Source organism: Rhinatrema bivittatum, chromosome 4 (genome assembly GCF_901001135.1).
Source record: "Rhinatrema bivittatum chromosome 4, aRhiBiv1.1, whole genome shotgun sequence".
NCBI classification, from domain to species: Eukaryota; Metazoa; Chordata; class Amphibia; order Gymnophiona; family Rhinatrematidae; genus Rhinatrema; species Rhinatrema bivittatum.
In genome coordinates, this window is record NC_042618.1 from 397,805,625 (window position 1) to 397,824,565 (window position 18,941).

The window sequence follows — 18,941 nt, forward strand, 5'->3', positions numbered from 1 at the left end:
CTAAGCCAGCAGATTTCTACCCCTGGTTTGACATGCCCAAGTTCTATCCAGCATGTTTTTATTCTTTGCTGTGAGTGCTGAATGGGCAAAGGTTTGAAAAATGTCAACCTCTTTTTATAAAGAGGATAATGGAAAAATATCTTCATAAGCAATATTTGTTGCATTACAGGTAATTTTATTCTTCCATTTTTAACTGCTAGATTCATTAAATTAACTAAATTGATACAGTCTCTAATGTAAATATATTTTGTCAAAAGTAGGTTTCCCTGCAAAGTTAGCAAAATATTTGCTATCCCCTCCTTGTCCATTCGACAGCACGTGAAGTTTGTTCTTTAAGGGGGCAATTTTCAAAACTTCAGGGGGAGATGCAAAGCCCACAACTATTTTTCCTTTGAAAATTTCCTAAGGAAAGAGTACCCGTAAAGACTTTCACTTGCTTTTTTTTCCCCGCAGATGATACTTCCAGCAAAAACAACATGCGTAGTTTTGAAAATCAAAACTCTGAGCATTGTTGCCGTCTCCATTCTAACTCCTTCCCAAGACTGTCTTTCTGAAAGTGCATTTTCCCAGAGACGGGTTAGACTGGTGCAGGCAATAATGTATTTTTACCCAGATACAGGGTGGGTAATTTTGAAATAGGCTTGTTTATCCATGTAAGTAGCCAGATAAATAGCTTTTGAAAATTGCCCTTTCAAAGAAAACAGATTTTTCTCCCATAATTTTTTTGCTGCTGGATTTATACTTTATTCTCCTTACCTCTTGGACAGTGGCCAGGGATGTAAATCAAGTTTTGTTTTCAGTCAAAATCTTAGGTATGCAAAGCAGATTACCTCCTAGCTTACAGACTATTCAACCTGAAGATCCAAAAAAAAACAAACCAAAAAAAGCATGGGCTATTGTGCTGAGGTTTGCATGGAGACAAAGTTCACTACTAGCTTTAACTACTGTTCTTACAGTATATTGTAGATTTAAGAAGCAATGTAGCACAAAAAATATACATCACATTTTATACCATAGAAATGGTTTGTTGTCAGTTTTGTACAAGAAAATCATTATCATGCTTAGTACTGTTGGCTTTAACATTTCAATAAGTGACACATTAAAAAATATTACATTAAAGCAAATGGATATTCACACTAGTATGTGCAGAGCTTTACACTGTCCAAGTCTGTCACCACTGTACTACCACCCTCCTGTTGCTGTCACTCTGATGTTAGATATTCTCCCACAAAGATTCTCTCCAAAAATCCAAGGGGATAGAAATAGCTGCGAGTGGCCTCCTTAGGCAAGTGTTTCTAAAGCCACCAAAAATATATATATATTCAAAGATTTGCTGGGGACCTTTTCTCCTCAAATGGAAGTGCAGAACTGATGTCTTGATGAATCTAAAGAATGCACAGATGTTACTTGTGCTGAACGTTTTCATGCTGGAATGTTAATTTGGTTACACCATATGGCATTTCAATGAATTTGATACAATAACAGAAAGGGAATTTGTGGAGAAAAGCAAGGTTAAAGACTTGAAGTACAGTAGAAAAAATTGTTCGGAAAAAAGTTGATCTTAAATAAATATAGAGGAGACCATGGAAGGGATGATTGTGAGATACAGTAGAAGCCTTATTATCCAGCAGGGTAGAGAATAGGCTGTACTGAGTAATCCACTATGTTGGTCATCCAAGAGCCATCTGCTTCCTTAATTTTCCCTCCCGTCTACTCTTGTCTTTTGCAGGGAACAGGAGGGGAAAGAGTAATGCTGAAGTTAACAGAGCACAGCACAGAAAAGCTTCTCTATATTTCCAAATCCAATCCAGTCCCTCCCCTCCTGTCATCCCCCCCCCCCCCCCCATGCCAGCCAAGATGCTGCCTGGGCAAGATGCCAGTTAGTTGAGCATTTTGGATAATTGAGTGCCAGATAGTGAGGATTTTACTGTATATGCTTAATGTTAATAAATTGAAGGTTGGTTGCCATAAACCTACATACCAAGTTACCACAAACTTTCCAGTGTGACACTGACAGAGAGTCTAAGTCTTTTTGGTATCATGCACTGATATAACAAGGAGAATTAGCTACAGAATTCAGTTTGCAGTGTGATTGTGGAATTTTCTCTTTACTTTTAAAAAATATTTGGAACTTTTTTGTTGTGTACAAAATTAGAGAGTTGGTAATTTGAAGCTATTAACTTTCATTAATTTCAGCATTAAAACACTATATATTTATGGGTCAAGTGACTTGCTTGAACCTAGTTGTGTTTTTTAAATAGCACAAATTGGATTGATTTCATTGTCTGGAATTATCAGGATATGATCTATTCTTATATATTGTATATATATAGGTATATAATATCCGAATACATAATCTTTAAAGACAGAATTCTAACCTATATGGTAGCCTGGAAGAAGGACATGAAAGTACCTTTTTGAGAAAGTGTAGGAACATTTTTTAAAAGAGTAGGGAAGATCTCTTTATCGTAAACAATTTGAGAATAACTAAAAAAAATAATTTTTCATTGGTACCTCACTCTCCAAATGCTGTACAGAATATATTCAAACTAGCCTTTAAGTCCGTAACAATGGGCTACATTTAAAAAAAAATGTTTTGGTCCATTTCCTTCCCACTGCCTCCCCCTCATTCTCCCTCCCCCCTCTATTCTCCCTCCCTCCCTCCCTCTAATCTCCCCCCTCTATTCTCCCTCCCTCCCTCTCACCTCCCCCCTCTAGTCTCCCTCTCACCTTCTTCCCTCCCCCTCCCCCTCCCCTCACCTCAATCTCTCCTCCCTCCCCCTCCCCTCTCCTCCCTCCCCCTCACCTCCCCCTCTCCTTCCTCCCCTCAGTCATTCCCCCTCTCTCAATCCCCTCCCCTTTCAGCTCATCCACAACCGGCAGACGGAAGATCTCCGGGGGGGGGGGTGTCCCTCCCTCCCTCGCGTTCGCCGCTGCTGCTACTGCTCGTCGCCACTGCTGCTACTGCTTCTCGCTGCTGCCGCTCCTGCTCCTCCCAGCGCCATTTTTTTTTCGGGCATGCTCTGCTCTGACCGACGTGCTTGCCCGCACATGCGCGGTAGAGCTGCTCTCTACTGCGCATTTCCGGGCCGTCGGTCAGAGCCCATTTATAAGGTAGATGTTTCTTCAGAATGCTGGAGAAAAGGTGGGATAGAAGGTATCCTGCTTCATTATTTCATGGGAATGCCTCAACCTACACACCTGTTGGAGATTGGTACAGTAAACTATCATCAACATAATAAAGATAAATTTTTGGGATCTTGGGATCTTTTTACTAGATTGGCACTTTAAGATTGATTATCTGTTGCAAAGAAAGCTTATTACCAACTAATTGGAGGCAACTTGCTGTACTCCTGCAGTCCATTAGGAAAAAAATCAAATCCTCCTACATTAGCTGATTGGTTGGCAAGAGTTTGTTCATTGTATTTTCCTCTCTTTAGTTATGATGTAAACTGATATGATGTCCCCTTGAATATCGGTATAAAAAAGTTTTAAAATTACTAAATAAATGAAAGGTGAAAAAGAAAATCGGTTTCTCAAAGGACTAGAAAATGTAACTTCACAGATAGATGATGTAATCTGATGGATCCTGGCTGGCGAAAATTACTACAAAGTTTCTAGAAGCTTTGACATGCTTCACTGAGCATGTGCCTGCTTTCCTGCTTTCCAGATGTTACATGGGACCTCCTAAGTTCTGTTTTTGCTGTAGATACTAACAGTTGCAGTTTTGTCCTCATAGTAAAAGATTTTCCTCATGTTTATCATGGGGTGTATTAGTTCACCCTCTTCCATCTGTATTAGGTTCATTAGGTGGGTCTTCACATTCAAATTCTTTTTTTTTTTTCAGCATTTCCTGGGTACATCAGTATTGATCGACCGTCCACCTGGTCAAGATGGTGAGACGGACAGTGAAATGCTAAGAGAAATTAGGGAAGCTAACCAAATTGGTAGTGTGGTAATAATGGGAGACTTCAATTACCCCAGTATTGACTGGGTAAATGTATCATCGGGACATGCTAGAGAGATAACGTTCCTGGATAGAATAAATGATAGCTTTATGGAGCAATTGGTTCAGGAACCAATGAGAGAGGGAGCAATTTTAGATCTAATTCTCAGTGGAGCACAGGACTTGGTGAGAGAGGTAATGGTGGTGGGGCCGCTTGGCAATATTGATCATAATATGATGAAATTTGATTTAATGACTGGAAGAGGAACAGTGTGCAAATCCAAGGCTCTCGTGCTAAACTTTCAAAAGGGAAACTTTGATAAAATGAGAAAAATTGTTAAAAAAACAAACAAACAAAAAAAAAACTGAAAGGAGCAGCTACAAAAGTAAAAAAAAATGTCCAAGAGGCGTGGTCATTGTTAAAAAAAATACCATTCTAGAAGCACAATCCAGATGTATTCCACACTTTAAGAAAGGTGGAAAGAAGGCAAAACGATTACCAGCATTGTTAAAAGGGGAGGTGAAAGAAGCTATTTTAGCCAAAAGATCTTCATTCAAAAATTGGAAGAAGGATCCAACAGAAGAAAATAGGATAAAGCATAAACGTTGGCAAGTTAAATGTAAGACATTGATAAGACAGGCTAAGAGAGAATATGAAAAGAAGTTGGCTGTAGAGGCAAAAACTCACAGTAAAAACTTTTTAAAATATATCCGAAGCAGAAAGCCTGTGAGGGAGTCAGTTGGACCGTTAGATGATCGAGGGGTTAAAGGGGCATTTAGAGAAGATAAGGCCATTGCGGAAAGATTAAATGATTTCCTTGCTTCGGTGTTTACTGAAGAGGATGTTGGGGAGGTACCCGTAATGGAGAAGGTTTTCATGGGTAATGATTCAGATGGACTGAATCAAATCACGGTGAACCTAGAAGATGTGGTAGACCTGATTGACAAACTGAAGAGTAGTAAATCACCTGGACTGGATGGTATACACCCCAGAGTTCTGAAGGAACTAAAAAATGAAATTTCATACCTATTAGTAAAAATTTGTAACCTATCATTAAAATCATCCATTGTACCTGAAGACTGGAGGATAGCAAATGTAACCCCAATATTTAAAAGGGGCTCCAGGGGTGATTCGGGAAACTACAGACCAGTTAGCCTGACTTCTGTGCCAGGAAAAATAGTGGAAAGTGTTCTAAACATCAAAATCACAGAACATATAGAAAGACATGGTTTAATGGAACAAAGTCAGCATGGCTTTACCCAAGGCAAGTCTTGCCTCACAAATCTGCTTCACTTTATTTGAAGGAGTTAATAAACATGTGGGTAAAGGTGAACCGGTAGATGTAATATACTTGGATTTTCAGAAGGCGTTTGACAAAGTTCCTCATGAGAGGCTTCTAGGAAAAGTAAAAAGTCATGGGATAGGTGGCAATGTCCTTTCGTGGATTGCAAACTGGCTAAAAGACAGGAAACAGAGAGTAGGATTAAATGGACAATTTTCTCAGTGGAAGGGAGTGGACAGTGGAGTCCCTCAGGGATCTGTATTGGGACCCTTACTTTTCAATATATTTATAAATGATCTGGAAATAAATAAGACGAGTGAGATAATCAAATTTGCAGATGACACCAAATTGTTCAGAGTAGTTAAATCACAAGCAGATTGTGATAAATTGCAGGAAGACCTTGTGAGACTGGAAAATTGGGCATCCAAATGGCAGATGAAATTTAATGTGGATAAGTGCAAGGTGATGCATATAGGGAAAAATAACCCATGCTATAATTACACAATGTTGGGTTCCATATTAGGTGCTACAACCCAAGAAAGAGATCTAGGTGTCATAGTGGATAACACATTGAAATCGTCGGTTCAGTGTGCTGTGGCAGTCAAAAAAGCAAACAGAATGTTGGGAATTATTAGAAAGGGAATGGAGAATAAAATGGAAAATGTCATAATGCCTTTGTATCGCTCCATGGTGAGACCGTACCTTGAATACTGTGTACAATTCTGGTCGCCGCATCTCAAAAAAGATATAATTGCGATGGAGAAGGTACAGAGAAGGGCAACCAAAATGATAAGGGGAATGGAACAGCTCCCCTATGAGGAAAGACTAAAGAGGTTAGGACTGTTCAGCTTGGAGAAGAGACGACTGAGGGGGGGATATGATAGAGATGTTTAAAATCATGAGAGGTCTAGAACGGGTAGATGTGAATCGGTTATTTACTCTTTTGGATAGTAGAAAGACTAGGGGGCACTCCATGAAGTTAGAATGGGGCACATTTAAAACTAATCGGAGAAAGTTCTTTTTCACTCAATGCACAATTAAACTCTGGAATTTGTTGCCAGAGGATGTGGTTAGTGCAGTTAGTATAGCTGTGTTTAAAAAAGGATTGGATACGTTCTTGGAGGAGAAGTCCATTACCTTCTATTAAGTTCACTTAGGGGCGGATTTTCAGAGCCCTGCTCGCCTAAATCTGCCCAAATCCGGGCGGATTTAGGCGAGCAGGGCCCTGCGCGCCGGTGAGCCTATTTTACATAGGCCTACCAGCGCGCGCAGAGCCCCGGGACTCGCGTAAGTCCTGGGGTTTTCGGGGGGGGGCGTGTCGGGGGCGTGTCAGGGGCGGGACCGAGCGCAGCGGCGTTTTCGGGGTGTGTCGGCAGCGTTTTGGGGGCGGGTGCGGGGGCGTGGCTATGGCCCGGGGCGGTCCGGGGGCGTGGCCGCGCCCTCCGTACCCGCCCCCAGGTCGCGTCCCGGCGCGCAAGAGGCCCGCTGGCACGCGGGGATTTACGCCTCCCAGAGGGAGGCGTAAATCCCCCGATAAAGGTAAGGGGGGGCTTAGACAGGGCCGGGTGGGTGGGTTAGGTAGGGGAAGGGAGGGGAAGGTGAGTGGAGGGCAAAAGGAAGTTCCCTCCGAGGCCGCTCCGATTTCGGAGCGGCCTCGGAGGGAACGGGGGTAGGCTGCGCGGCTCGGCGCGCCCCGGCTATACAAAATCAATAGCCTTGTGCGTGCCAATCCAGCTTACTTTTGCTGGCGCCTGATGCGCCAGCAAAAGTAGGCCAATTCGCGCTATTTGAAAATCTACCCCTTAGAGAATAGCCACTGCCATTAGCAATGGTAACATGGAATAGACTTAGTTTTTGGGTACTTGCCAGTTTCTTATGGCCTGGATTGGCCACTGTTGGAAACAGGATGCTGGGCTTGATGGACCCTTGGTCTGACCCAGTATGGCATTTTCTTATGTTCTTATGTGCTTCGTACCTCAGACCAAGATGTCCAGGAAAGACTCATAGACATGCCATGCAATGGAGAAAATCTCTTTGGAGAGAATATCAAGGTTACAGTAGAAAAAATAAAACAGAGTTAACAGACATCAGCATGGAACATGTTGAGCATGTTAGACCTTATTGCATTAACAGTTCATTTAACACCTTTGGCAGGTCACCCCATAAGACAGGCCCAATGGATTCTGCAATCAGTGAAGTTGGAATCTTTAAGCCAGCATCCAGGTCACCTAGTAACTCAAGGACTCGCTATATGCTGGTGGCTGATTCAGTCAAACCTGGCAAAAGGAGTCTACTTTGATTCCTCCATATCAAATTATTCTAACCATTGATGTGTCCAACTTGGGCTGGGGAGCTCAGGTAGAGAGCCGTCATACTCCAGGGCCTTTAGTCTGTTCAGGAAAAGTATCATCAGATAAATTTCCTAGCACTAATGGCAATACAGTATGCTGTAAAGGCTTTGAGAGATCAGGCGGGTAACAAAATTATTCTCATCTAGACAGATAATCAGGTAGCAACATTCTGTGTGAACAAGCAGGGATGTGCAGGATGGAACCTCTTATGTCAGGAAGCTGTCCAGATCTGGGCCAGAACCACGTACCAGGCAGGCAAGGAAAATATCCCATAGACAGATTGAGTTGGCTCATGGCACCTCATGAGTACTCCTTGGACAGGTGAGAAGCAAGCCAGATATTCCATGAGTGAGGACTGTTTGCACTTCCTTTGAATAAGAGATTCCAAACTTCTGCTTCAGAACAGGAACTCAAAGAAAATTAGCTTCAGATGCCTTTTCCCTAGACTGGGCAGAGGGTCTTCTGTATACTTCGCCTCTAGTTTCTTTAGTGACAAAAACCTTGCTAAACTCAGGAGAGACTGGGGGACTATGAGTCTCAAAGCCCCCTATTTGCTGAGCCAGATTTGGATTCCCCTCTTCCAGGAGTTATACATCAAGAAACAAATCTGGTTGGGAAATATCCCAACTCTGATCACTCAGATCAAGGAAACACTGCATTATCCCAATATCAGGTCCTTAGCTCTCAGAGCTTGGATGTCGAGAGGGTAGCTTTTAAATTCTTTTAACCTGTCTGAGGATGTATCTCAGATTCTTCTGGTCTCTAGAAAGTTGCCACAAGAAAATCATATGGCTTCACATGGAGGAAGTTTGCCTTCTGATGTGAGGGGAAAAACCCTAGACTCTTTCTGCTGGTCCATACAAAAACTGCTTAAATACCTTCTACATCTTTGAGTCAAGTCATAAGACTAATTCATTTAGGGTTCACCTCAGTTCAGTTGGTGCTTTCTCACTACCATATAGCAGGTGTTACAGCCTTTAGTTGTAATGTTCATGTGGGGCTTGCTTCAGTTGAAGTATCCCGTTAAGCCTCGTGATGAATCTTGGGATCTGAAAACAGTACTCACCTGGTTGATGAAAGCTCCTTTTAAGCCATTAGACTCCTGTGACCTGAAATACCTGACCTGGAAGGTCATATTTATGATGGCGGTCACTTTGGCATACAGTCAGTGAGCTGTAGGTTCTAGTGACCTATCTACCGTATATAAATTTTTTTCATTATAAGGCAGTTATGTGCATGCATCTTAAGTTCCTGGCTAAGGTAGTGTTAGGCTTCCACTGTAACCAGTCAATCGTCCTTTCAACATTTTTCCCCAGGTCATATGTCCATAAGGGTGAACAAGCCTTGCACAGTATGGATTGTAAAATAGCCTTAGCCTTCTGTCTGGAGAGAACTGAAGTCCTTAAAGTCCACATAGCTTGGCTATGACAAGTTCAACAAACATGGAATTGTAATAGTTAAGTGCACCCTTTTTATTTGGATAGCAGATTGCATCTTTTTATTATGCCCAGACAGGTCTGACACTGGATGGGCATGTCAAGACTCATAGTATAGAGCCATGGTGGTGTCAGGGGTCTACCCGAGATCAGCCTCCATGGAAGATTTGCAAGGCTGTAATGTGTAGTTCAGTTCACACATTCACATCCCATTACTTTTCAATAAGGAATCCTGGAGCGACAGTAGGTGTTTGGTCAATCTGACTTGTGGAGCCTGTTTGATGCTTAAAATCTTACTCCATCCCTTGTAGGGCGTGATATTTACAGGTTGTTCCCTATCAAAAAAAAAAAAAGGGAAAATTTTAAAAATTGGCTAATTGCCATCAAAAATACTTCTGCCCTTTGGCAATATTTTTTCTGGCTGTTCCTCCCCCCCCCCCCCCCCAAACACACACACCTTTTTTTTTTTTAATTAGAGGAGTCTATAGCTAGAGAATCCCCACCTGTGAGGACTACTACATCCAGCTTGTCCTTGGAGAAAACTAAAGTTGCTTACTGTAACAGATCCTCACAGGACCCAACTGCCTCCCCTTGGAGTTGGATCAGGTATTCACTATTAACGTTTTATGAACGGAGGGAGCTCTATATGATATCCGTGACACACGATGGCATACACATGCTCAGTGGAGCATGTCAAAGCTTCTAGAAGCTTTGTAGTAATCTACACTGGCTGGGCTCTGTCGGATGATGTCATCCACTTGTGAGAATTTAATCCTTTGTCCTCTGAGAAAACCTGTTACAGGTAGGCAAATTTCACTTTCTTTAAAGCCTGGGATTCATTCCTGAAGCTTCCAGATTCAGATTAGAATATTGTCTGCCAATCCACCCACAAACATTTGTTTAAAGTTAACTGTTTAATTGTTAGTGCAGAATAAGGGGTAATGTAACTAATTGTACATTGGTAAAATATAATGTAAAGTTATGAATAGGCATGACCACCTATGTACCGTTTTTAATATATGCCAAATACGCCTTCAGAATTCTTTCTACGTTTTGAAATTTATGTAATATGATTTATGGGAAAAGCACAGGAGATCTCTGGAGGTGGGGAAAAGAACTGAAATGCCAAGAATCAATTAAAGTCTCCACAAATGGAACTGAGGATAGTAATGGGTGGACTGTATTGTCCTTGTGGCTTGTATCTGCTGACATGTTCTATATTTCTCTAATATTTGGAATCCCAATAAAGACTATGAAGACAAATTTCAAAGCAGTTTACACAGGTGAAGCTTTTTGCCCACATTAATCTTCCTTCCTGAATGCAGCTAAATATCTGCATGTTCTTTCATAATATGCAGTCTTTTAGCCTCATTGAGAGGAGGCATTCCCAGAAGTGTGGTTACGTTGGGAAAGAAAACTACGCACATGGATTACGATTTTACATTTTTGCATGCACTTTTCTAGCAAATGTATGCCCACCGAAAAAGCAGGTTCATGTTTCAAAGCAAGCATGCATACCAACTTTTCCTTTGCGAATTGGTGGAAAGCCCATGGGTAAAATGTATGTGTGACCTTTGTCCCAGTGTGTGAAAATTATGTCCCAATGATGCATTTCCACAAATTGGAATTGCAGTCCCCAGTCAATTTTAGATTGAAGCGTTAGGGTCATACCTGTTGTGTTTTAGAAACTTAGAACATGATAGCAGATATAGACCACACCATAGCTCCTGCTTAGCTTTACAATCTCTTCCTCAGTGTGCGTGTTCCATACTTTCTTAAACTTTGACACTGTCCCTGTCTCCCCTACCTCCACTGGGATGCTTTTCCAAGTCTCTACCATGCTTTCAACCACCCAGATAACTATAGGATATCCCTGCTTTGCCATAGGGGCTCACTGTGTTTATGAACTTTAAGGTAATTTCTTTTTATTGTTTTATTAATCTCTTCTGAACATGGGTGCTATTAGAGGAAACAGATGGCATCAAATAGATTATTTGCTGAATTGTGTACATGTATATACAAGATACCAGTTACATATCATAGCCATTATTGACCAGTTGGATACAATGTTAATGTGTAATATAATTTGTAGTATTGTTTTACTTTTCATTGCTGATACATGGGAGTGACTTCCAGAGTATTTTAACTAATTTATTAAAAAGAAAATACGACTAGTACTGTGTGATTTGTAGTACACCCAAGATACATGTGCAGGCTTCCTTAAAACAGACAGATATTCTTGAAGCTTATTTGTCTGATACAGAAGGATTAGTAGCCACTAATCTTTCTTTGTCTCTTAAATACTATTGGATGAGGGAATATAAAAGCACCTCGTTTTGTGCAAAGGAAGGCGGTTTGTCTTTAGATGAAAATGGAGGAAGCAGGGCACAACTGGAATCTCTTTTTCTAAGGAAGAGCCTAAGGGAAACGGATGGCCCTTCTTAGAGAGTATACAGATGTCAGCTGCTACTCTGGAGGGCAGGGGATGGGGTGAAAGGAAGGGAAAGGGGCCTCTCTCAAGCAGTCTTCCTAAGATGGTTTACTGAGCCTTTCTGAAGTAGGCTGCAAAACCCACATATTTTACAGATCAATACGTAAGAAGCTAATGGAGGCTTTTACATACAGCTGCTGGATGCCTTATGAGTGGCACATATGTTAACTTTTCCCTCTGCAGAGGGAAAACAGAGAAGTAGTTCCCTTTCCATTAGTGTACAAGGGATGTTTGTGCATGTAATTTTAAGATTCCTTAATGTGGTATTCAAATTTTCAGGATATGTGTATGATCCAGAGGCAGTCCAACATATAGTGTTTTTATAGGACATTAACTATCAGACTCCTTGGAGGAGATTCATAGCTACGTAACTGCTTTAGAGATGAGAAATAGTTTTAATGAATCCCATATTCAGTGTGTTTTTCTGGCCAGATTTGGCACTTAGCCAGACAAAAGCTGGATTTGAAAATCCCACCAGTTTGACTCTTGACAATAGCTAGATACATTTTTAGTTTTACCTGGCTATATCAGAGGTGTTCAGGGCGAAGCATTGTTATCAGACTAAGGCCTGGATTCACTAATCTGCAATATTTTATCACGATAGGGGCATAATATTCTTGGGGATATTCCTACATATGTACTACATATGTACATATGAATGCTTGTGTATATTTAAACCTGTCTGTATAGGTGTATGTGTGTATTAGTGGTATATAAGGATAAGTAGGATGCTGAAGAGAGCTCAGATTGTATGAATTTCCAAGCACATCAGTTAGGAGATTCATTTCCAATTTGTTATTCATAAGGGAAGAGCAAGAGATTGAGGATGGTCCTTTGAAGTGAAAAACAAAATATTCTGTTCAATTTCCAGTTTAATTGAATGCACATGACATAGGATTGGCATCATGGCAAAATGTGCTTGGCTGCAGCTTTTCAAGATTGTGTACACAAGTGGAAATAGGTATTGCCCTAGAAAGAAAATCTAATTATTTCATGCTGCTGTTAATGCAGCAAGCATTAAGCAAACTGATTAGGACTGTTTGGGGTACTGAACTGACCAAATTGGCTTATTAGCAGTGGTGCTGTTAATAATTCAAATTATGCTAATAAAGCAAGTAAAAATATTTACGGTAATTAACATGGATGTAGCATTAATGAGGAATTTCCCTAAAGCTGAAGAAAGATATATTAACCCTGGTTTTGATTTGCCAATACCTTTCACAGTAATGTTAGAAATTTTTTAATGTTACTGTATTTTATGCTTAAATATCTATATTGATTTTCACAACATAATACAATTAAAAGTAAGACTGATGAAACACTGAAATACTAAAAAGCAGTTTAAACATACAGTCAACCCCCAAGTTATCCCCTGTTACTGTATTTTACTGTATTTTAGTGCAATAAGGATAAGTCCTATGCAGACTAACTTATAGTCAACACTGTTTTAATTGGCTTCTACAAAGAAAACAGACTGTAACAAATTCAGATCTGCTGAATGTCCTGAAATATTTAGAATTGTTAGGTTGGAAGCTTCTGCCGTCAAACCATGCTGGGAATGGTGTCTCACTTATTAGATAAGGCAATAACATAAAACATCCCCTGACTGCAGGTACAGGTCAACAGTCAAGATTGCAAAAACTCATGGTTAAGGCACAGCTTACAAGTCTAACATGCAGCTTCAAGACTTTCACCTCATTCCCTATCTCAGCTAGAAGCCTTCATAAAAGCCTTCATATCATCCACAAAACCCTACACAATAATGAGATTCACTGGCTTGATGACTCCCTCCAGTTTCATATCCCCAACAGGCCTACCAGATCTGCCTACCTTGGGACTCTAGCTGCCCCCTCACACAAATCTGCCCAGCTCACTTCCACCCGAGAACGGGCTTTCTCCATCGCAGGTCCCTCACTATGGAACTCGATGCCACCAGACCTACGCCTGGAACACTGTCCAAACACCTTTAAAAAAAAGTTTAAAACCTAGTTATTCAAACAAGCATACTCTTAATCCCTTCCTTGTCTCTTCCGACCTCCCAGTCTCCATTACCTCGGTCTCCATTTCTCCGGTCTCCATTACTCCAGGTTCCATAACTACAACTATTTAACCCTTTCACTACCTAACTTACCTATAGCCATCTCTGGTAAACCCCAACTATATTTCATTGTCACTACAATTTGCTGCAACAGCTAATGCCTTTGACTGTCATACAGTTTTGTAAATATATTATGTAATATAGTTGCTATCGCAACAAAGTTTTAAGTTTTGCTGTATTCTTCCTGCTAACACTTTGACTTGGCCCCTTAGACTGTTCCGCCTTCTCTCCCAGTTCCTTATGATTCCCTGTTAATTGTAACTTTTTTATTCTTCCTTTCTCTCTACTAGTTTTTGACATCCCAGTTGTATGTGAACCGATGTGATATTCATTTGAATGTCGGTATATAAAAGTTATAAATAAATAAATAAATAAATAAATTTTACATCAGTTTACACAGGGAGAACTCATAGGTCTTTCTCCAGGATCCCACACTATCACTTGGCCTCCTAGCCAACTAAATGATAGGGATACCTACTTGGTGACCCGGGATACCTTATGAATCCCCCCAAGGACTAATCCTTGAGCCATATACCAGTCTAACAGCTGTCTGAGCCTACCTCTATTTGAGCTGCTCTGTGGTTTTACACACCATGCACCAGCATCTGACTGGCCAGACCCCCAGTTCAAGCCTGCTAGAACACCTTTTTCCCTGATAAGAGGGTGATTCAGTGTTATCCCTTGTGCTTATATTCTCCAAGCAATACATTTAAAGAAAAAAAAACAAAACCCAAATGGTTTGGTTGTGCAAGTCCAACTTCTTTGGTATAGAAAGTATTTTTAAATGGTGAACTGCATATTAGCAGAAAAGGTTTAACTTGATCACTTGATCCATTTATAGTTTGCTATTTTGATTTAGCATGAATGACAGTATACCATTCTATTGTGCCTGCATGGAGCTCTTATATAACAATCTCAATCGGGCCGATACAGTACAGTGCGCTCCGACGGAGTGCACTGTTAACCCTCGATTGGACACGCGTTTTTGATGTGCTAGCGTTACCCCTTATTCAGTAAGGGGCCGAAAACGCAAGTCCAATCCCCCGAACCTAATAGCACCCGCAAATGCATGGCGATATTAAGTCGGAGGTCCCGAAAGTTACCAAAAGTAAAAAAAAAAAAAAAAATTTGAAGTCTGCTCACAGGTCAAAAACTGGATGCTCAATTTTGCCGGCGTCCAGTTTCCGAGCCCGTGGCTGTCAGCAGGCTCGAGAACCAACGCCGGCAAAATTGAGCGTCTGCTGTCAAACCCGCTGACAGCCACCACTCCGGTCCAAAAGGAGGCGCTAGGGACGCGCTACTGTCCCTAGCGCCTCCTTTTACCTGTTTTTTACCGCGGGGCCTAATTTGCATACTGAATTGCGCGCACAGGAGAGTGGCCTGTGTGCGTACGTTCGCCCGCTCTCCCGCGGACTTTACTGTATCGGCCCGAATGATAGTTAAGTTTTGATGACAATCAGTGCATCAAGGTTAACCTTTTTACAAGTCCAATGTGATATAACATCAGTATATCAATAGTGAATTTGTAATTTATTGTGCATGGGAGTGGGGATGGTGGTTCTGTGTTAATGTTTTGTGAGATGTACAAACTGAATTTTTCTGTTTGGAAATGTGATTGTTGTACACATGAAATTGATCTGGTAAAAGCAGGGTTATCTGTGAGCTGTCTGGAGTAATACATTTAGACTGATCATCTTTATGCTTAGAAGCAGTCATGATTTTTTCATGAATTATTGTCCTTGTTACAACATAAACTTTATGCTTTTAAATGTCAGTGAATTGCACAGATGCAATGCTGAGCAATTTACTTTGATGTGTTTGAGGTGTTTGTCTTAAAGAGAATCTCTTTGACTGAACTATCATTTGGTTCATTGATTATTTATATGGGCTGCTTTGAAACAAGACTGAATTGGTGGATGCAGTGAGCTGTGACTGAGATTAGTCTCTTCTTTTGAACCAGTCAGCCACTGTTGATTTTATTGATGTACATAGTAGTATAGGGACTGTAAGCAATGGCAGATAAGGACCGGTTCATCTACCCAATCAGTTTGAATTGTCTTCCTCCCTGTTCCTCCTCAGCAGTGGAATTGTATTTTTACAGTTGCAAAAAAGTTAAAATAAAAAGTGCAGGGACAGTCTTTATGGAGACGGACCACAGTGGGTTCCTGCAGGTCAGGGTCTCCCGTCTTCCAGGGGGTTGTGAGGTCCTAAGGGGACCATCCCCCCTGGTTACAGAGGCCGTTGGTGTTGGGGGTTGAGGACCCATTGGGCAACACACTCAGCTACTGGGGGGTGACACTGGGGAGCCCAGCTCACTCCCCCCAGTAGGTTCAGGGCCCGAGGCTGCTGGACAGGTACTTGTAAAAAAATAAATAAATAAATAAATAAAGGTCATTTTTTCTTGTTAGTACGATTAGAATCCCATGGCCCTTCCGATCGCGGAGGGGGGGGGGGGTTTGGTGCCATTTCGCCATGTTTTCGGGGGGAAGGTGGTCGTTTTTTTGTTTCTTTTGCTCCCATGCTGCGTTGGGCCACGTGTCGGGCCTGCGGCGTGAGCACTCCTATCGTGGGACGGCCTGTGCACCTTGTGTGTTTCCGGGGGTGAGGGTGCCTCCGAAGGGATCCAGATAGTTATGGGTGCCTTTGGGGAGCTGCCAGCCGCGATTCCTGGCCTGTTCCCAGGAAGCATGGGAACGGGTGCCATTTTAGTTCCTTTGGGGTTTTTGTCTCCTTTGAGGCCGGTGATTTCTGCAGCTCAGGCAGTGCCTGGGGAGGATGAATTTCCCCCGAGTTTGCCCCCTCAGTACGGGGTCCCTGAGGGGGACAGACCCACGGATAGTGGCAGGACTAATGCTTAGGATACTGCTGCGGGGGACACGGGGGATACCTCCTCGGAGTCGTCATTTTCCTCTGATTTTATTTTGCTAATGCATAAAGTCTTTAAGGCTCGCAAGGCGGGTAAGAAACTGGCTCTCCTCCTGGACTCCCAGCCCCGGCCTCCTAAGCGGGCTCGGCCCCCTCAGGATGCGGGTTCCTCAACTGGCCAGTGGACCTAAACCCTTAAGAACCCCGGTGGCTGATCCCGATTCTTCCTCAGATTCGGAGGACCAAGAAGACTGGGAGCTTCGCAGTCCCCGAGGGGGGTAGAGGGAGAGGCCGGGCAGGAGCCCGGCGGTGTGAGGGGTTCATGGATCGTATGGGGATGATTCGAAGGTGGTCCATCTCTTTCGCAGAGATGAACTGGGACCCCTTATTCCTGCTATTTTGGGGGAGCTGGGAATTCAGCTCCCTCAGGAAGAGTCTCGTCTAGGAGCTACGGACCCTGTGGTGTTGGGTCTATGGGGGCCTCCCTCGTCTTTCCCCTTCCATTTTTCAGCCACGGATTTGCTTTTTAAGGAGTGGGACACTCCGGACTTAGTCCTTAAGGTGGCAAAGGCAATGGATAAGCTCTGTCCCCTACCCGAGGAGGCCTTGGAGCTCTTAAGGGGTTCCTAAGGTGGATGCAGCTATGGCAGCGGTCACAAAGAAGACCAGCATTCCAGTCACTGGGGGAAAAGTTCTTAAGGACCTGCAGGATCTAAGGCTATGATAGCTCACTGGTTGAAAGAGGCCATAAGTTTGATTATTTGAGTGGTTGGTCATTGCCCATGGGCCTTCGGGCTCACTCCACTCGATCTCAATCCGCTTCCTGGGCGGAATGTCATCAGATTTCCACATAGAGTGGCTACGTGGAAGTCTCTCCATACCTTTGCCAGACATTACTGTTTGGATGTTCAGGCGTCAGGGACAGGGGCATTTGGAGCAGGTGTACTGCGAGCAGGCCTCTCCGGAACCCATCCCAAGTAAGTGAAGCTCTGGTACATCCCAGGAGTCTGGACTGATCTGGGTACGTACAGGGAAAGGAAAATTAGTTTCTTACCTGATAATCTTTGTTTCTGTAGTACCACGGATCAGTGAGTCCCGCCCTATTTTGGTTCTTAACAGAAATTGGAGAGTCCATGCTGTTGTTTCATGAGTTGTTCTTTTTCTTGCAGACCAGATGAGTTTTTACGAGTACCTTGGGTATTGATCCCATTTGGGGGTTCCATGAGCTGGTTTAAAGTTGTTAGGTTACTGTATATAGTTAGTTTGGGGTTTTCTTTGGAATCCATTCTGCTTTGACATTAAGTAATACTGCCAGACTGTAGGTGGCATCCTCCTAGATAAGGCAGAATTTTGTTGCTAAACTTCTGTCTCCATCTGCTAGAGGAGGGTGGGGGGCAAAACCCAGGAGTCTGGACTGATCCGTGGTACTACAGGAACGAAAATTATCAGGTAAGAAACTAGTTTTCCTTTCTAGATATCTGCCGAATCTTGAATAGTGAAAAGGAATGGCATGAGGGCAGAAGGATCAGTCCAGGTTTTTTCAGTGATAAGTATGTCATTTTGCAAGGACAATGTGAGACAGCCATTTCTAAACCTCAAAGAGGCGGAGTCCTAAAACGAGTTATTGGAACTTAAGGATTTACTTCTATATATCCAGTATGAAACTCATATGTGTTTGGGATCCGTGTCCCTCCATCTCCTGCTGAAATTCCATTTTTCTTAATTTCTAGTGCCTCAGGATCATGCTGTCATTTAAAGTGATGATGATTTTTTTTAAAAGCCTTAACTTTCTTGCCCTTCCTGTTTGAAATCTTGAAAAATTGGAACATATGCTTGGACTACCCCATATGTTTCTCCGTTCTCCCCCCCCCCCCCCCCCAACCCACTACCTAAAATATAAATCTTTCTGGGATAATTGAGGTAGCAGATGTAGGTCTCCATGTAAGCCATGGGCTGCAAGGAGAGTCTCCTTTGAGGAGGCCGAGTCTGTCTGTTTCACTTGCAGGGACTACAGTGGTATCTGGCATTCTTCCCCTTCCTTTCTGCCCAATTTCTTGGCGAATCAGAGTCCCACTGGCCATAAGACAAGAACCTGTCTCTCCTGTTCCTTGCTATGCAGTAGTAAATGTGAGATATAAAACTAACCCAGAGGTTGTCCCCTTTAAAGCAGTTTGTAACATGTTAAAGGAGGAACATTTCATTTTTGTGTAAATAAATTTAATGTAAGGATTGCCTATTAATTTAGAAACTTAAAAAAAAAAATCAGTCCTCCCATTTTTATAGCTTTTAACAACGTACTTGCAGATTCCAGTAGTAGTAGGAATAGCTGAAACTGGACTATTGATGTCATTGCTTGAAATGCTGCTCCAGATATGGAGCTGCAGTGATCTCTGGAGGAATTTCATGCCTGTAGTAAAATTACAAATCAGTATCAGATTAAGGATTTGATTTTCAAAAAGATTTCTGCTCAT

At 42.3% G+C, this 18,941-nt stretch overlaps 1 protein-coding gene across 6 annotated transcripts in view; it reads left to right on the forward strand.

Moving 5' to 3' along the window:
* SLC25A26 (solute carrier family 25 member 26) overlaps nucleotides 1–18,941 on the forward strand; it is a 373,630-nt gene that overhangs the window by 293,134 nt on the left and 61,555 nt on the right. The window contains exon 8 of one of the 6 annotated variants that reach the window (XM_029601049.1): nucleotides 1,730–2,145. The exons of the other annotated variants lie outside the window; for them this stretch is intronic. Within the exon in view, the coding sequence (XP_029456909.1) occupies nucleotides 1,730–1,884 (155 nt within the window). The 3' untranslated portion in view covers nucleotides 1,885–2,145. Of the gene's footprint in view, nucleotides 1–1,729; nucleotides 2,146–18,941 lie in introns of those variants that run through there. 6 annotated transcript variants of the gene reach the window in all.